The sequence below is a fragment of the Neomonachus schauinslandi genome, chromosome 12, assembly GCF_002201575.2.
Source record: "Neomonachus schauinslandi chromosome 12, ASM220157v2, whole genome shotgun sequence".
Taxonomy (NCBI): domain Eukaryota; kingdom Metazoa; phylum Chordata; class Mammalia; order Carnivora; family Phocidae; genus Neomonachus; species Neomonachus schauinslandi.
The window spans coordinates 37,100,577-37,118,475 of NC_058414.1; the positions used below are offsets into that span (position 1 = coordinate 37,100,577).

The 17,899-nt window shown below is 43.3% G+C and overlaps 1 protein-coding gene across 1 annotated transcript in view; it reads left to right on the plus strand.

Annotated features, from left to right (window-relative positions):
- Window positions 1-17,121, plus strand: part of COL1A2 (collagen type I alpha 2 chain) — a 35,275-nt gene extending 18,154 nt beyond the window's left edge. The window contains exons 27-52 of the mRNA XM_021689553.2: window positions 431-484; window positions 635-688; window positions 978-1,031; window positions 2,036-2,080; window positions 3,253-3,351; window positions 4,539-4,646; window positions 5,388-5,441; window positions 6,378-6,431; window positions 7,125-7,178; window positions 7,276-7,329; window positions 7,425-7,532; window positions 7,909-7,962; window positions 8,838-8,891; window positions 9,863-10,024; window positions 10,735-10,842; window positions 11,531-11,638; window positions 12,038-12,091; window positions 12,179-12,286; window positions 12,430-12,483; window positions 12,876-12,983; window positions 13,431-13,484; window positions 13,609-13,716; window positions 13,999-14,257; window positions 14,667-14,851; window positions 15,737-15,979; window positions 16,659-17,121. Of these exons, the coding sequence (XP_021545228.1) occupies window positions 431-484; window positions 635-688; window positions 978-1,031; window positions 2,036-2,080; window positions 3,253-3,351; window positions 4,539-4,646; window positions 5,388-5,441; window positions 6,378-6,431; window positions 7,125-7,178; window positions 7,276-7,329; window positions 7,425-7,532; window positions 7,909-7,962; window positions 8,838-8,891; window positions 9,863-10,024; window positions 10,735-10,842; window positions 11,531-11,638; window positions 12,038-12,091; window positions 12,179-12,286; window positions 12,430-12,483; window positions 12,876-12,983; window positions 13,431-13,484; window positions 13,609-13,716; window positions 13,999-14,257; window positions 14,667-14,851; window positions 15,737-15,979; window positions 16,659-16,805 (2,544 nt within the window). The 3' untranslated portion in view covers window positions 16,806-17,121. The remainder of the gene's footprint in view (window positions 1-430; window positions 485-634; window positions 689-977; window positions 1,032-2,035; window positions 2,081-3,252; window positions 3,352-4,538; window positions 4,647-5,387; window positions 5,442-6,377; window positions 6,432-7,124; window positions 7,179-7,275; window positions 7,330-7,424; window positions 7,533-7,908; window positions 7,963-8,837; window positions 8,892-9,862; window positions 10,025-10,734; window positions 10,843-11,530; window positions 11,639-12,037; window positions 12,092-12,178; window positions 12,287-12,429; window positions 12,484-12,875; window positions 12,984-13,430; window positions 13,485-13,608; window positions 13,717-13,998; window positions 14,258-14,666; window positions 14,852-15,736; window positions 15,980-16,658) is intronic.
- Window positions 17,122-17,899: the final 778 nt, after the last annotated feature.

Here is a 17,899-nt window from a genome sequence, read left to right on the forward strand (position 1 = left end):
GAAACACACATCCTTTGAGGCCATCTGATATAATTCTGTCATTTTCTTTTCAAAATGGCATCCCCAAAGATCCTTTTACTGTCACAAAATGTCTTTTTTTTCTTTTTCAACCACACTTATAAGGCACTGGATGGAGCTCTAACAAATCAGAATGTGTCTTAGGTCAAAATTATTTATGGCCGCATTTGATTTTTATTTAATTTATTCTAGGATTAAAAAACTATGCATATGTTAGTAGCATTCTCTGGCCTTCATAAATTGCCCTCCATCCGTGGACTTCCCACAAGCCATACCAAAAGTTGGTATTTGGGCAGGGGACCCACAATGAGTCATGCTAAGATGATACACGTTGAGAAAGTAATGCATGAGGCTTCGCGTCTTCTTAAACTGACTCACAGGTAACGCTGAGCCTTTCTGTGACCTATTGTAGGGTGCTCCAGGTCCTGATGGAAACAATGGTGCTCAGGGGCCTCCTGGACCACAGGTGAGTATTTCTCCCATTCTTGTCCTTTGCTGCCCTGAATGAATCTAGTCCTGCCAAATGACCATCTTTTTTCCGGTCCAAACGTTATCTAGGTAGACAGCAATGGAGGCATACATCTCTACTTAACGCTATCTTTACTATTACTTTCAGGGTGTCCAAGGTGGAAAAGGTGAACAAGGTCCCGCTGGTCCTCCAGGCTTCCAGGTAAGTCAACTGAGACAGAATACTGCCTCTGGTCAGACTAGCCGGCTATCAATCTCCATCGCACTGCCCCCCCCCCCCCCCCAGCACACAGAGCATGATTTCAGAACTGAAGTAAAGAAGGGCCCACTTTTTTCAAGGCAAACTTTTGTGTAACTCTTTAATAACACAGAATAGTTCGTGATCATGTCGATATCAGATAGTATCCAGAAAAAACTAATTATTAGCAAATCCTCTGAATAGAGCCATAAGATGGAAATTTGTGGGTTTTTTTTTTTTTTTTTTCATCTAGGGTCTGCCTGGCCCCGCAGGTACAGCTGGTGAAGCTGGCAAACCAGGAGAAAGGGTGAGTAAAAACAAGGGATAGTAGGCTTAGCGAAACTTGGGACTCCACCCCCCACCCAATAGCGACCGCCTGACTGCAGTGCACTTATAATATGCAAAAAGAAACTTCGTATTTCATATGTTAATGACAGCGTTCTACTTAAGTTGGTACTTTGGAGAGAATAAACCCAGTTACTCTGTGCTCTCTCGTTGGAATAACAACTCCTTTGTTTTAAAGACTGAATGAAACACTGCATTATGAAAGGAAAATATATCCATGAACGTTCCGTTTAATAGCCTTACTTTTTGTATGGTTCTTGGTAACGTTAACATGCAAATTATTTCCTTTCCCATGGTGAAAAAGTAAATGCACTGCTTTTCCATCAAACTAGACCCTGAAAAATTGCATTTAATGTTTTTCTTGGCATTCAGACATGACACTGCTAGCCACAGTCAGGGCAGGAGTTCTGAGTCATTTTCTCTGATAATTGTGATGAATGTGCCTCAATTCAGTTACATTCTGTGGCCTGGTCTCCTTTGTCAACAGTGGGGCACATTAAGGAGACAGCTGGTCAGTAATAAAGGAGATACACTTGGGTATACAATTAAGTAGGTAATGTGCAGAATATGATCATTTCTATTAAGAAAGCAGTCTGTTATATAACTAAAAATAGGCAGTGTCTGATATTGTTCATCATTATTTATCATATTATCAAATGAGATAGTGTGTTTTGTCATTTTTTTTTAAAGTAATAAACTAAGTAACGGAAACTTAAATTTTCTGACATCAGGTTCTAGCATAGAAATATCTTTGATAGCAATGGAATTCTCACTTTTTGGATCTGTCCGTATACAACTGCAAACTCTCTTGTTCCTCATAGCCCTGTACTTTTATGCGCTCAGGGAGCTAGAGGGTAGCTGGCTTTGCTCGGCTATTTCGAAACTTACCTAAATATCATAATCATAAGTGGATTTTGAGAACATATACACACTTCATGATTTATTTCTGTATCATGTTCTGCCTAGGGTCTCCCTGGTGAATTTGGTCTCCCTGGTCCTGCTGGTCCAAGAGTAAGTGTTTTTTAATTTACTTTCATGAACTTTGGGCAATGTGTTTTTAAAACAAGTAGTGCTTTCTCTTAAAAGCTATTGATGACCTTGCAACAAGTTCCTGACACTCTTCTGTAGTCAAACATAATCTGTAGAGAACATTTGATTTCTAATTGAAAGTAGACTTTTTTTATTTAATTACTCATATTTCTTAGCCAAAACCCACGCAATTACAAGAAACATAAATGACCTAATACATGTATTATATTCAGTAATTTATATAGACAAGTATGATGTATTTATGAAAGTGGCTCAACCTGACAAGGAAAAGTAATATCTTACTGAGATTTAAAATCAATTTTTGCAATGTGTGTTGATGTTCAGTCTAAAGCTGAAATCATGAATCTGCTCGTACAAAAAAATAGATTTAGTTTGTGGTCATTAGAATAACTGGAATGATGAGTTTGCCCCTCAAGTATCCTGTTACATTGTTAGTTACCATATATCTAGGATGCCCAAACAAATTTAGCATCATAGAACCAGAATTATAACAAGGGCCTTTGAAAATGGTTACAGTGTGGACTACATACGTGTTAAATATTCTGGCCCATGGAATACCTTGTCATGGTGATACCGATATGCAATTGGGAGAAATTTAGATAGGTAGATAGATTGATATACACATGCAGACACACATACACATGTATATCCTGTTAAGTATTATAACTGTTCATCACTCTTGCCTAAGATTAGAAAAAGGGAGGGTAGCTATGAGAATATCTAATCCTATCTACACCTAGCATTGCTATTCTCCTAAAACGACACAATCTTTCGTATGAATACCACGCATAACTGGCATTTATTTTTACCTATGGATCTATTACAAAAAGAGCCAAAAAAAAAAAAAAAAAAGAGTGAGTTCCAAGGTTGAATATTCTAAAAGAAAAACATTCTGGAGTTGTAGCCACAGAACATTAAAGCTGAATGAGACTTTGGAGATTATCTCATCCCATCCATTCATTTTGCTGGTAGAGAAATTAAGGAAAAATAGTTATAATTTGTTAATGGCAGAAACAGGATTCAAAAGCTTAAAAACTATGAACTCTGATGTGTAAAATGGTATCTCTGAAAGCTATGAAGAGTGCAACACTTTAATTTCTCTCTCTCTCCCCCCCCCCTTTTTTTTTTAACAGGGGGAGCGTGGGCCCCCTGGAGAAAGTGGTGCTGCTGGTCCTTCTGGTCCTATTGGGAGCCGAGGTCCTTCTGGACCCCCTGGGTCCGATGGAAACAAGGTAAAATTTTCTGTTCTCTCATGCTGCTTTGGCCCACTATAGAGTAACTAGGTCGTTTACAATAGGAAATGAATTGTTTTTCAGATTTTTTTATTTCCTACTCTGTGATGATTTCCATCACAGTAAATGACAATCTGATTCCAGTGGTCTTGAATTATTCCCAAAGAAGGAAGTCCCAGTGTTCTACAGACATAAATGAATTAGTATGGGTTTTTACTGTCATGTCATCACACTGCTTATACTTTGGTTTTAATCTAGAAACATCACATACATTTGGACACTGTTTTTAAGAACAAAGTTTCACCTTCTCACCATCCTACTTCAGAGAGTAAAATTTCCAAAGATAGTCCAAATTTTAATAGTAAGAGAGGTGAAAACTAACGGGACAATACATGCATTCCCCAAAACACAAGCCTGACAATTTGAGTTTCAAAATAGAATCTGGTTTACATTTTAAAATAGGTGGAATGACACATTTCTGAAAAACAGATTACTTTAACCACAGTAAAGAGAAGGCATTTCCTATTACTTCTGATTTCTTACCTTGCAGGGAGGCCGGGGGGAAATGCAAGGATTACCTGCAAAAAGCTATTTTGGTAGGTGGAAGGATATCAGAAAAAAATAAAAAGCTAAGACGGAGAGAGGAAACAAGAAAGAGAACACGGTCCGGAGGATGGTACTCTCAAAGAGTTTTCTCTTAGAAGTTAGTCAATAGGTCTGAAGGATGTGGAATTGTAGGGTTTTTATATAAAGTGGAAGCTTATAGTCCCCACTCTTAAGGAGATTAAAATGTAAACATCTCCCCAGTTGACGAGGTTTCTCTCCACATTTCCTGTGTGGGCTAAGAGACTTATCCTTGAAAAAGGTTTGTGGGCAAACATTTTTCACTCTGCGCCTCCTATTGTCCGGGGCCTCTTCTTTGCCGTGCCTGCCTGCCTGCAGACCAGGAGCGGGTCAGAGAAAACTCGCCGCCACCCACTCCCACTCCTCTTCTCTTCAGCCACGGTGTCATTAATAACATCTCCCTCGGTTACAGTCTCCCTGCTTTTCAATGGCCCTCCTTTGTGTCTCTAAGCAGGCAAGAATGCGATCTATTAAATGTTTAAATTGGAATCCTTCAAGAGTTCGGGTCCTCGTTTTCTTCTTTTGCCGCCGACATAATTGATTTCACGTGTGTTTGATTCCAGGGTGAACCTGGTGTGCTCGGTACTCCGGGCACCGTGGGTCCATCGGGTCCCGGCGGCCTCCCAGGAGAGCGGGGTGCTGCCGGCACACCTGGAGGCAAGGGCGAGAAGGTACGCTCTCAGGGCTGGCCCTTAACACGTGCGCTTGAGGAGCTCTAGCGAAGCAGGCTGGGGTTTGGTGTCTGGTGGTCTGGTTTTTGGTGTTTTGGTTTTTTTGGTTTTTTTTTTTTTTTTTTTTTTTTTTTTGCAATTCTTGGTAGGTGGGCTGGTAGCATTTTGATATCTATCTCTACCCATTTCCCTCTGCCACCTAGCACCTACGCATTTCTAAACTCACTAATCTGGCCAAATTGCTTGCTACCATGGAATTTCACGCAAACAGATGGTGTTGAGTAATACATGAGGCTCATTTTAATGCCGCGAACAAGCCTGCCTCATCCGGCCCTAATTAACGGGAAGGAGCTACGCTGAACAGCTGTCCAACGTGCCGCGGCATCAGTTCCGCCGTAAGAGAGATCGGGCGCCGGAGCCCATTGTGATGTTGCCTTGTCACTCCGTCCCCAGGAATCTGTACCTTGCTTGGTTATGCTGCAGAAGACGGGCTGGAAATTAGAAAGGAATATTTAACAATAATCTGGAGAGGGCCCTGAATTATTTTTTCCTTATATATATATATATATATATATATATTTTTCTCCTTCAACGTCCTAGAGAAGAGTAGGGACTCGAAGACATTGCCAAACGTTAAATGACTGAAGGTGTATAGGATTTTCTGTAAAAAACACTGCAGATACACTTTGATTCAAAAATGTGGCCGGAAAACCAAAAGTTGCTCTTGCTTTATACTTTCAGGGTGAAACTGGTCTCCAAGGGGAAGTTGGTAACCCAGGCAGAGATGGTGCCCGTGTGAGTAGAATTTTGTTTGTACTTAGACTGTTGTTGTTTTTACAGTTCACTCGAGTTGAGCAGCTTTCCAAAACTGAACTGACAAAAGGAGGGTCCAGGTTTAGTAAGAATCTTCCTTTCCTTCCTGGATCATTTAACATGTTCCAAAAGAAAGATTCAACAGAACTTAGCCCTTTGAAAATCATAACCTGAATAATTTTCTACCTTCCTTCGTGTTAACTATACCAAGTGCAAATTATAAACCAAAAGCTCTAGGTTTAAGAGAACTTTTAAGTGATTGTTTATTATAGGACTTTGGGGAAGAAAAAACAAAACAAAACAGTAACTCTTACATTTTAAGAAGCCAGAATCCAGAACCTCTAACAAAGGTCCCATTTATTCAAATGCGTGTCCTAAGATTTACCACTCAAAGAGCAGCCCCAGTGATTAGCTGTTAATGCCACGGAGATGCCAAAGATCATCCCATGAAGGGATAATAACGCTACCTCGAGCGTTGGCAACACGGCTCTTCCGGGCCGTCGGCTACCTTGGCTCTTCTCCTCCTCCCCTCCCTCAGAGCTGATAACTCACTCTGGCACATTGAAAATCGTCCTTTCTCTGAATCCCACAGCCTTGGCGGTTTCAAACAAGGCTACTCATTTGCTGCTCTCCGGGGAGCTTGACAAGAGCAGAGAGTTCGGGATCTCCCCAGTTCCTAACCTGCCTTGACTTCCACATTTCCATCCCCTCCGATCACTGGGGTACTTTCCTCCCGAGAGGCGCTTCTGGTAGTTTTGACAATTAGAACTGAAGTGCATCGAAGGCTTTCTCGATGTCCACCCCGAGTGTGCAGTGACTGCGCTCGGTCACGGTCTGAGCACAGCGAGGGCGAATGGCAGGGTCACTTTTGATGGCCTGGGGGTGTAATTAATAAGACTCGTTTCCTTTCGGTGCTAGGGTGCCCCTGGTGCTGTGGGTGCCCCTGGTCCTGCTGGAGCTACTGGTGACCGGGTAAGCATGCGTTTTCACGGAGCCAACCGCAGCATCGAGCGTCTCCTGCCCGCCCTCGCCCCAGAGAGCCCCCGCAGTTCATTTTTATGATTTGGTATAAAGCCTGCTTATTTAAAAACCTATCTGTTGTGATGGGGCCGCAGGAAACAAATGCTGTGTTTAAAGTCCTCTTTCCCTTCCTAGAGATGTGCCAGCTAGCTGATCTGTACTTTAATCCCTATCATTTGTTTTAAAGACTTTCCCTGTTGCCCATTAACGATATCCTAATGTACTGAGCCGCCTCAAAGCCTTCAATTGTAAAAAATCAATAAAATACATAGTGTGCCCATTTCACATCGAATAGTTCCCTTAAAATAGACCTCATTTATTGTACTGCACAGATTGCAGCAAATAGATCAGCTCTGTGTCCATCTAAAAATTAAAATGTCCTCCTCCTCGTATTGTGGGCACTGATTTACCGTGTTTTTGCAAGTGTATGACCAATACCACTTCAACCCCCCAAATGAATACAACATTAAGCACAGTAAGAATGCATTTTATTTTACTCCCTGAGATGTGCATTAGCTTTCTCTTCTGACACACACTGCAAACTCTGACAAGAAGCCCACTCTCTACCACCGGTACCTCTCCCCACCTCCTCTGTGAGCGGCCATGTGAAGCCCGTTGACAAACTCCTCTTTGGTCCCATTATAGGGTGAAGCCGGTCCTGCCGGTCCTGCCGGTCCTGCCGGTCCTCGTGGTAGCCCTGTAAGTGGAAACCTGGGGCATCTGGGGCACTCAGAACTTTCAGGCCTTAACGAAGCTAAGATCGCTGTGACATCCTTAAACCCCTTCTCCCACCTAGGGTGAACGTGGTGAGGTCGGTCCCGCTGGCCCCAATGGATTTGCTGGTCCTGCTGTGAGTATCCTATGATGCAGGTTGATCCGAAAAGATCCCAAGCTGGCAAGGAGAATGAGCTGGAACGCCTGACGCCAACTCTTCCTCTCTACCAGGGTGCTGCTGGTCAACCTGGTGCTAAAGGAGAGAGAGGAACCAAAGGGCCCAAGGGTGAAAATGGTCCCGTCGGGCCCACAGGCCCCATCGGATCTGCTGGCCCATCTGTAAGTTGAATTCACTGGTGGTCAACACAGCCTGCGTCAGTACCCAGGAAATCCAACAGTTCAACATAGATCAATCAAGTGCCTGCTGTATCCCGGGAACATACGAGATAGAAGATGATGTAAAAAATAAGAATTAACATTTGCATTCCACTCTATAATCTGTAAACATTTCATAAACGTCTCCTCTCACTTCTTTGGTATAGCCCCATGAGGGTGGTCACACTGAAGGACATTTATTTTATGACGCAGGTCATCATTTTTCATTTCTGGATTGGCTTCTCATAGACATGGGAATGATACCTTCAAAGAAAAAAGCAACATTTATAAGAACGGTCTTGTGATTTGACTCCATGTTTTTTTGTTTGTTTCCATTTAGGGTCCAAATGGTCCCCCTGGTCCTGCTGGAAGTCGTGGTGATGGCGGCCCCCCTGTGAGTACTCACAATGGACTCTGATAACGTGACTTTCTTTAGAATCTATTAAAAACAACTTGAAAGTTTGGAGATTTTTGGTTAATTCTGAACTATAATAAGGAGACTCTTGAGATCCAAGTTCACTTCTTTCAGAGAAATTCTGATATTGAAGTTACCGTTAGATCATGGGCTACTAACTTAATCCCAGCTGGAACTCAATGCAGTGTATGTTGCTACCACCTCACCTGAGGTAATAACCAAAGTTAACCCCAGCTGTTTAATTGTGCAATGGATAAAAAATAATTTCTCTGGTACCGCCTATCCTTTTACTGATGCCCCCCTTCTCCTGCCTGACCATGCCCTTTCTCTTGGCGCCCAGTGCTGTTATACTGACTCCTTCAGGACCTGGACCTCCCTAGGAATGAACTGCACTGACTCCTTCCTGCTCTCATTGGACAGCAGTTAATACTCTTGCTCTTTGGTTGTACCTTCCTCTGGAAACAAAAGTACTTATCCAGTGTCCATGTCCTTCGCACCCCTCCAGGTGGTTAAAATAGTTCCTGTTGTATACACATCAATGTGTAATAATGGCATGGTGTCTTGTCTTATTCTTACAACCGTCAGGTTATATGTTAGCGTTTCAAAAGGGACCATCAGAGCCTTAATGCAAAATATGGGTGTTGCAACCGGGGCGTGCTGGTAGGAGAGAGGTGCAGAGATGGAGGGCCTTCAGGGTCCTTGTTAAATAATACCCTATATTGGGCTACCACTAGCTACTCCTTGGTCCATCCTTGGTCACGTGTATTGAGGACTGGCCAGAGGAGAAATTTCCATCTCACCCAAATCCCTAGAGTTGGCATTGATTGTGGAGTTTTAATGTGCTTGGTTCTTAGGGTGCTACTGGTTTTCCTGGCGCTGCTGGACGGACTGGTCCTCCTGGGCCCTCTGTAAGTAAATCACTTCAAAGTATCTCATTTACTCTACCCAAAAGGCCTTGCCTCTAGTAGGAAACTGGTAAGAAACTCTCTGGAAACACGCTACTAATATTTTGCTATTACTTTCCTGGTCTGAAATCAGTTTTCCTGAACCATTAAGGCAAAATCATCACAAATTATATTTTATAAGATCAGTTTAAGAGGCTTTTATTCATGTGAACACAAGTCCCCTTTTAGGGGCATGGTCTCTTTGTTAAAAATAAAAAACAGAGCAGTTTTAGTCACATATCAGATATTTCTATATCTAATTACCTTTTATGGCCAACGTTCTGCCTCCGTTGTTCAGGTATAATTGTTCCTGAATTTAAAGGTGGTTTGGCCTCTAATTTAATTCTGATTCAGACTCTCCTGTCAGGACTCAAGAGAATTTAATTAATTACCAAGGATTAAGTCTTCTGGTTAAGATTTCAGGGAAAAAAAACAGCAAAGATGCGGATTTCTTGGAACCCTTTTATAGGTTCATAACAGAAAAATCTTCACTTCCTGTAGGCATTTAATTAAACCTAGTGGAGCACACATGTGATTCCTCAATGATGAACAAAATGCCCGTGTCGGCTGTCTTCACAAAGAAATGAGCAGGGTCCTCCCAAACCCCAAGTCCCATTCATTTACGACGGACTCTTCTCACTCTCTGGAGTTCTGCCCCCAAGACGCCGGGGGCCTGGTAGCACAGCATTTCCTCTCCTCACGGACATTGGCCCCCGCTTCGACCTCAGTCAGTCACTTTATTACAGGCTCCAGAGGAGGAGGACAGGGAGGTGCCTCTCTCCATTACGAGGAATGTGACAAAGCCCCCACAGGTCCCCCCCAGTGGCCAGGGCAGCATTTTGGTGCTTCACACTGTTTGCATCTTCATCTCTAGAACCTCAGCTGCTCTCGCCCGGGTCTGTGACGGGTTAAATGACTCTGTCATTGGCTCACAGGGTATCACCGGCCCTCCTGGTCCCCCTGGCGCTGCTGGTAAAGAAGGACTCCGTGGGCCTCGGGGTGACCAAGGTCCAGTTGGCCGAACAGGAGAAACTGGCGCACATGGTCCCCCCGGCTTTGCCGGCGAGAAGGGTCCCTCTGGAGAGCCCGGTACCGCTGTAAGTGATTGCAAGCTCCTCTCTCGTAATACCTTGTATTGAATTAAAATAAAGCCTTTACACAGATCTTCAAGTGGCATCTATTTGTGGGTGAGTACTGCAGGCTTTCACACAGAACTCAGTTGAGCCAGGAAATCTGTCCGGCACATACTGAGGTGTCGGGGCTTCTGCAGTTGCTTAGAAGGCACTAGACGGGGAGGGCAATAAATGAAGGAACTCACTGTTTTATCAGAATGGCACCTCACTCGTCCTGGGATTAGAACCGGAATCCCATTGCCATGGTCATCCTATTGTACACGAATCAATCTCAGTAAGCTACCAATTTCTTAAACATGCATTGTCTGTCAGTGTTACTCTGAAATGTGCCTTTCCTAGACTGGGTTCAGCTGGAGGCCAAGGTCAAAATTTGCTTCTTGGCATAGATTCTATACAAACTCTCTTGCATCACCCCAGATGTCTTCATTAATCTCAATCACATATTTTTGACTGTTGTTCCATTGGTCTCAAGGAGGAACCAGGTACAAAGAAATATACTTGCCAAGCTGTCAACTCCCTGTCATCACTAGAGAAAAGATGTCCAAGGATATGTCCTCCTACTAGGAGGTCACCAGCCTTTTTCTAAACTGAGGATAGCGGATTCTCACAATCCTCAAGCCAACGTGTATTATCACTTCGCGGCTCACCGGTGATGTATTTTTCCTCTTGTTCAGGGCCCTCCTGGCACCGCAGGTCCTCAAGGTCTCCTTGGTGCTCCTGGCATTCTGGGTCTCCCAGGCTCTCGAGGTGAACGTGGTCTACCAGGTGTTTCTGGATCTGTGGTAAGTGTTTGACACCATTCTTCTTCTCATTAACATAATAAAAGATTTTAAAAGCTGCCACTTCAGATGTGACAGATTGATCACTGAATAACTCCACTTAAGATTTTTTATTCATGGCATTTTCTTTATACAGATCACATGTCACTTATCTAAGAAGCTTTAATACCACCTTACTTAGACACACGCTATAAAGATACAGCTTAACATTATGCAGAATGATTTTTGTTCTTTTTACATGCTTAAGAACTATATAAGCTCTAATTGCATTTACTCCTCTGCAATATGAAATGCTGGCATCATTTATCCTGTAGGCAGAATGAAACTCTGGAAGTTCTGAATCATTCTGTTAAATCTCACACATGACGGCACCTAAGAATCCTCTCATCTCCATAAACTCTCTCAACTTTATGAATTCATTTCATTTGGGACAGCAGATGCAGCTAGGCTTACCTAGTACAGAGCGACGTTCCAAAATTACAGAAAGCCGGCCATCCGAGTGTGTAGGATGAGGGCGAGGATAACACGAATGGGGCTTCTGGCTGTTCTGTGGCCCGTGCCTACCCACCCCCCCCCACCCCCCACCGCACTTTCTCTTTTCAAACTGCAATCTCCTAGCCGGGGTTGTGTTGGGAGGGTGAGACTTGCACTCGATCCAATGAGAGGAATGTTTCCTCTTCTCCACGTCTAGGGTGAACACGGACCTCTTGGCATCGCTGGCCCACCTGGGGCTCGTGGGCCCCCTGGGGCTGTGGGCGCACCGGGAGTGAACGGCGCTCCTGGCGAAGCTGGTCGTGATGTGAGTCTGACGTGTGGTTTGTAGAAGCGAACTGTAGTCCATTGTGCGTGACTTCATGTCCTCAGCTGAGTTCCTCCTGTTCCAAGTCTCTGAACAAGATGGTCTGTTTCCCCATAATATCTATGGGTCTTGACCACTCCTGCTATTGAAAATGTGAAAAATTACTTGGGCTGGGGGGTGGGAGGATGGCTCTTTAAATGGTATACTTCAGATTTGGCCAAAATACTAAAAACACCTCTAAGGAAACTAGGCTGGCAAGTTCTAACTGGCCTGTTTGATGGTCTGACTGGGGGTTCACTGTGGAGTACTGGGAGGGATGAAGACAGAGGAGCTGAACTAAAGGGGCTGGCGGGGTAAAGAGCCTCACGAAGCGCCTTAACTGGTGTGGTATCTTCACAGGGCAACCCTGGGAACGATGGCCCCCCAGGCCGCGATGGTCAACCCGGACACAAGGTCAGCACACCTCTTTGTCTTTCTCCAATTTAAAAGTGACTAAAACCCAGGCCAGGTGGATGCTAAACTTCACTTTGCCTTTGGTAGGGAGAGCGCGGTTACCCTGGCAACATTGGTCCTGCTGGCGCTGTAGGCGCACCTGGTCCTCACGGCCCTGTGGGTCCCACTGGCAAACACGGAAACCGTGGTGAACCCGTAAGTTCGTAAATACCAGTCCCTTAGTGCTGTCCTCTTCCGAGGCTTCACTCTGACCTCCCCACACTCGGGAACCGGGGGATTTGGTGGGGGAGGGGCTTGGGCTTGGCTGACGAGTTCGGTTTTGCTTCTCCAATTTGCAGGGTCCTGCTGGTTCTGTGGGCCCAGTTGGTGCTGCTGGTCCAAGAGGTCCTAGTGTACGTACATGATGAAGATTTCTTCACAAATGAACATTTAAGGAAACTCTGTCCAGACCGTCCATGAATAAAATAAATAATATATAGGCTAGACTTCATATTTTTAAAAAATTCAGTCCATGCTGAGAATTGCTACATCTAGCTTCTAAGGCTCTTCCATTTCAAATCTCTTCTGCCTGTTTGTATTAAATAATCACCAAAATCTAGCCACTTAACGGAGGCTTCAATGAAAGCAGATTAGGGGAGTAGATGGGTGTAACACCCACGTGGTGTTTAAACCTTTGCATGTCTTGAGTTAGCTCTGTAAACAGATAAAGCAATACTGGTGGGGAAGTGAGTGTCGTTTTCAAAGGAAGGGAAAATGCCCTGTCTGTCCTCCTTTTTCTTTACAGGGCCCACAAGGTGTTCGAGGTGATAAGGGAGAGCCTGGTGACAAGGGGCCCAGAGGGCTTCCTGGCTTCAAGGGACACAATGGACTGCAAGGTCTTCCTGGTCTCGCTGTAAGTAAAGTGTGGACATTCTGCATGTGTACAGATCTTAAATGATCTTCCTCAAATTTTCACTGCTCTTGTTCTAAAATGAACTACATCGTATTCATTTCCTATTCTCTGGCTGACTCCATCTCGCAGAGATAATGCTATTTCATCCCAACACAAAAAGGTGAGGGTTAAGGGAGATCGAAATATACATATATTAAAATCTCCTGGCAACAATGTCCTTCAACCCCACTTAAAATAAATATAATTAGAGGAAGGACCAATATTACACTGCTGAAATAGCTTGTAGAAAAAAATGTAATTGAATATAATAGACATAATGGGAGAAAAGAGCCCCATTTTACATTTTCAATTTTCTCAATCTAAAGTTTTCCATTCAATTAAAAAAAAAAAAAATCTGTTTGTTGACACGTGTTCTGAAAGTGTGATTTTCCTGTCCTCTCTTTCAAGGGTCAACATGGCGATCAAGGTGCACCTGGTTCTGTGGGGCCTGCCGGTCCTAGGGTAGGTCAACCCAAGAGACCTTGGTCTCTGAAATGAGAGCTTATGGCAGGGAGGGAGCCCCAGGCCCCTCCTTCCTTGTGGGGTTTTTACGGACTCCCTCACACTTGGTGTCCTTCTTTGCCAGGGCCCTGCTGGTCCTTCCGGCCCTGCTGGCAAGGATGGTCGCACTGGACATCACGGTACAGTTGGCCCTGCTGGCGTCCGTGGCTCTCAGGGGAGCCAAGGTCCTGCTGTAAGTATCGTTCCGGGAAATAACGTTCTGCTCAGATGAACCCAAGATGGCTGTGACAACACACTCAAGGAGCTCCCCACTTCCATATGTTAGCTCTAAACTGTATAAAGATGGTATGGAAGGAGCTGTTTCAGCCCATCCCCACCAGCATGCCTGGGATCAAGTTATTCTCTTTTACTTATTAGAACGTGCCTGTAACACTCAACTGAAAATCTGCTGTCATTGACATCTCTCAATGTGACCAAATATGAAACCTCCTCTTTCTCGCTCTCACCTTTGCAGGGCCCTCCCGGTCCGCCTGGTCCTCCTGGCCCTCCCGGCCCGAGTGGTGGTGGCTATGACTTTGGTTATGAAGGGGACTTCTACAGGGCTGATCAGCCTCGCTCACCACCTTCTCTCAGACCCAAGGATTATGAAGTTGATGCTACTCTGAAATCCCTCAACAACCAGATCGAGACCCTTCTTACTCCTGAAGGCTCTAGGAAGAACCCAGCTCGCACATGCCGTGACTTGAGACTCAGCCACCCAGAGTGGAGCAGCGGTAAGTAAGTCAGGATGTCAAAGCCGGACCGGCCCTTCTCACGAGCTGGGCTTTGTAAAGTCCATTCCCATGGACATTTAGAATGAAAAAGTTTGGGGTAAAAATTGCATTATGTGGAATCATACCTAACTAATAAAGCATTTTCTTCTCCCAGCCAGCACCCAGTCTCAGGCCTCTCTATATATTACCACGAAAAAGGCAAAAATACATATTCTCTGATTTGATTTTTTTCATGGAGGACAAGAGAGGAGGAACTGTCTCATCTTAAAAATAGCCATCCTCTTCCTATTAAATGTGGGGTAGACAGTGTTACTTATGGGAATCAAAAATCTTTGTCTAGTAATTATTAGAACCTATGCTCCACTCAAGGAGAGGTTTTATGAGCTGGGTCTTGTTTCTTTTTTTAAAGGTTACTACTGGATTGACCCTAACCAAGGATGCACTATGGATGCTATCAAAGTATACTGTGATTTCTCTACTGGCGAAACCTGCATCCGGGCTCAACCTGAAAACATCCCAGCCAAGAACTGGTACAGAAATTCCAAGGTCAAGAAGCACATCTGGTTAGGAGAAACTATCAATGGTGGTACCCAGGTGAGGAATCCTACAAACATCCCTTCTCCTACTAAATAATATTAAGATGGGGTGCCTGGGTGGCTCAGTTGGTTAAGCAACTGCCTTCGGCTCAGGTCATGATCCCGGAGTCCCGGGATCGAGTCCCGCATCGGACTCCCTGCTCAGCAGGGAGTCTGCTTCTCCCTCTGACCCTCCTCCCTCTCATGCTCTCTGGCTCTCATTCTCTCTCTCGCAAATAAATAAAAAATCTTAAAAAAAAAAATTTAAATAATATTAAGATAGTTTGCTTTTCAATGATCTGCATTTTAATCCTTTACCAAAATGGGATTATTAAAAAGAACCTCTTTTCTCGGGTTTCCGTTCTATCCTGGACTGCATATTAAAGCTGGAGTGATTGGACATATCCATACCATCTAAAGTTATTATTCAAATCTGACTTAACTGATAATCACCGGAGAAACTAATGCCCTTTAGCATGAAGACATGCTGGCCAGCACCTAGCCCTGTGCCCATGCACATGTATTCTCAGGACATGTGCTTTTCTGAATTTTTAATCAAATCTCTTCACCAACTTTATTGAATGCCTACTGGTGGGAATCACAGAAAAAGAAAGAGGTGTGACCCTGTCTCCTTGCTCTCTTATTCTAAAAGGCTTATCTAAAACAGGTACCTTTTTGAGATGAGATGATCTTGCCTCAGCCTGGTAGTTCCTAGGTGCCTTCTAGGTAACTAATATTGCACAGACAAGTGAATTGAGTTTCCTGTAAAAGTACCTTTTTCCCCAAGGTTCAGATCTGAGTCCATCATTCCTCCCTAAGTCAGCCTTTCCCCGCCCCCCTCTTTTTTGACTTAGTATTTCAGTCCCTCTCCACTTAACTAGCGTTTCTACCTTATTCTCTGTAGTTTGAATATAATGCTGAAGGAGTGACCACCAAGGAAATGGCCACTCAACTCGCCTTCATGCGCCTGCTGGCCAACCATGCCTCTCAAAACATCACCTATCACTGCAAGAACAGCATTGCCTACCTGGATGAGGAGACTGGCAACCTGAAGAAGGCTGTCATTCTGCAAGGCTCCAATGATGTTGAACTGGTTGCCGAGGGCAACAGCAGGTTCACCTACACTGTTCTTGTAGACGGCTGCTCTGTAAGTAATAGGGAAATTTGGGGAAAGTGGGTTGGAGTTCTAGCTTAGACCCATTGAATGAACAGGTGAAGGAGAGACCTACCTACCTTAAATTCAGATGGCAAATCTTGAGGATTCTTATCAGATCTTGCCTTCGGAAATCCTCTGAAGTGCTGAAATACATACCATGTCTGTGCATTAGCTGTTTTTCTTTAAACATGAGTTTGTTAAATGATGATGTCTGCCCATAAGTTAAAAGTACTTGAGATTAAAAGGTCCTAAGGTATAATTTATAGCTATATGTACCTTATTTGACTTATTAGTATGGTCTGCATGTAATTTTTCTCTACAATATGCTATACATTGAAGAAAAATTAAAATTTACAGCATACCCACCCAGCTCTCCCTACTGACACACACATATCCCAAAAATGATATTGTAGCAATAAACCACTTGGAATATGTATTGAAATTTTCTTTTAAAAAATTAGACAGACTGGTAGGAAATCTCTCTCCTTAAAAACACCCCCGAATGCTTCTGTTTCAAAGATAAACATGTTGATCTGGGACACACCTCAGAATGAACAGGCCCAAAAGTAGTTCTTAACTACCGAAGGTTCTGATGATAATGTTAGATTTAGAAATAGTGCTGCTTTATGTATATATATATATATATAATTTTTTTTTCTTTTTTAAACAGAAAAAGACGAATGAATGGAGAAAGACAATCATTGAATACAAAACAAATAAGGCATCCCGCCTGCCTATCCTTGATATTGCACCTTTGGACATCGGTGATGCTGACCAAGAATTCAGGGTGGACGTTGGCCCAGTCTGTTTCAAATAAATGAACTCAACCTAAATTAAAAAAAGAAAAATCTGAAAAAACTTTCTCTCTTTGCCATTTCTTTTTCTTCTTTTTTAACTGAGAGCTGAGTCCTTCCATTTCCTCTGCACATCTACTTGCTTAAATTGTGGGCAAAAGAGAAGAAGGATTGATCAGAGCACAGTGCAATACGATTTCATTCATTCCCTCCCCCCCATCCCCCCCAAAAAATTTTGGATTTTTTTTTTTCAACACTCTTACACCTATTGTGGAAAATGTCAACCTTTGTAAGAAAACCAAAATAAAAATTGAAAAATAAAAACCATGAACATTTGCACCACTTGTGGCTTTTGAATATCTTCCGCAGAGGGAAGTTTAAAACCCAAAATTCCAAAGGTTTAAAACTACCTCAAAACACTTTCCTGTGAGTGTGATCCACATCATTAGGTGCTGACCTAGACAGAGATGAGCTGAGGTACTTGTTTTGTTTTGTTCAGAATACAAAGGTGCTAATAGTATTTCAGATACTTGAAGACCCTTGATGGTGCTAGAAGAATTTGAGAAGAAATGATCCTCTGTAATGAGTTGTATTGTGTATTCTTTTTTCATTTGATTTAGCATCAGCATTTCACATCTTACTCCCAAATAAAAGTATGCAGATCACTTGCCCAACCTTGTCTTCTTCTTTAAATTCAGCATTTCTTTGCCAGTCTCATTTTCATCCTCTCCCGTGGTACCAAAAAGAAGCCTTGTTTCTTGGACAAGCAGAAAAATTAAATTGTACCTATTTTGTATATGTGAGATGTTTAAATAAATTGTGAAAAAAATGAAATAAAGCATGTTTGGTTTTCCAAAAGAAAATATCGAGTATAATTCCTTGCTTCAATGCTCTTCGCAATATAAATATATGGATTATAGCATCTCTACCAGCCATTAGACTGAGCGTTTCTCATTAGATAGAAACTACGCAAAAAAGGCAATTTGGTCTAGTAGAAAGAGCAGAGAACAAGGACCCAGGAGATCTGAGCTCCAATTCTGACTGTTCCTTGTGGCTGAGTGACCTTGAGCACTTCACCTTTCTGTGTTTAATTTCCCTATCTATACTATGGTTGGCC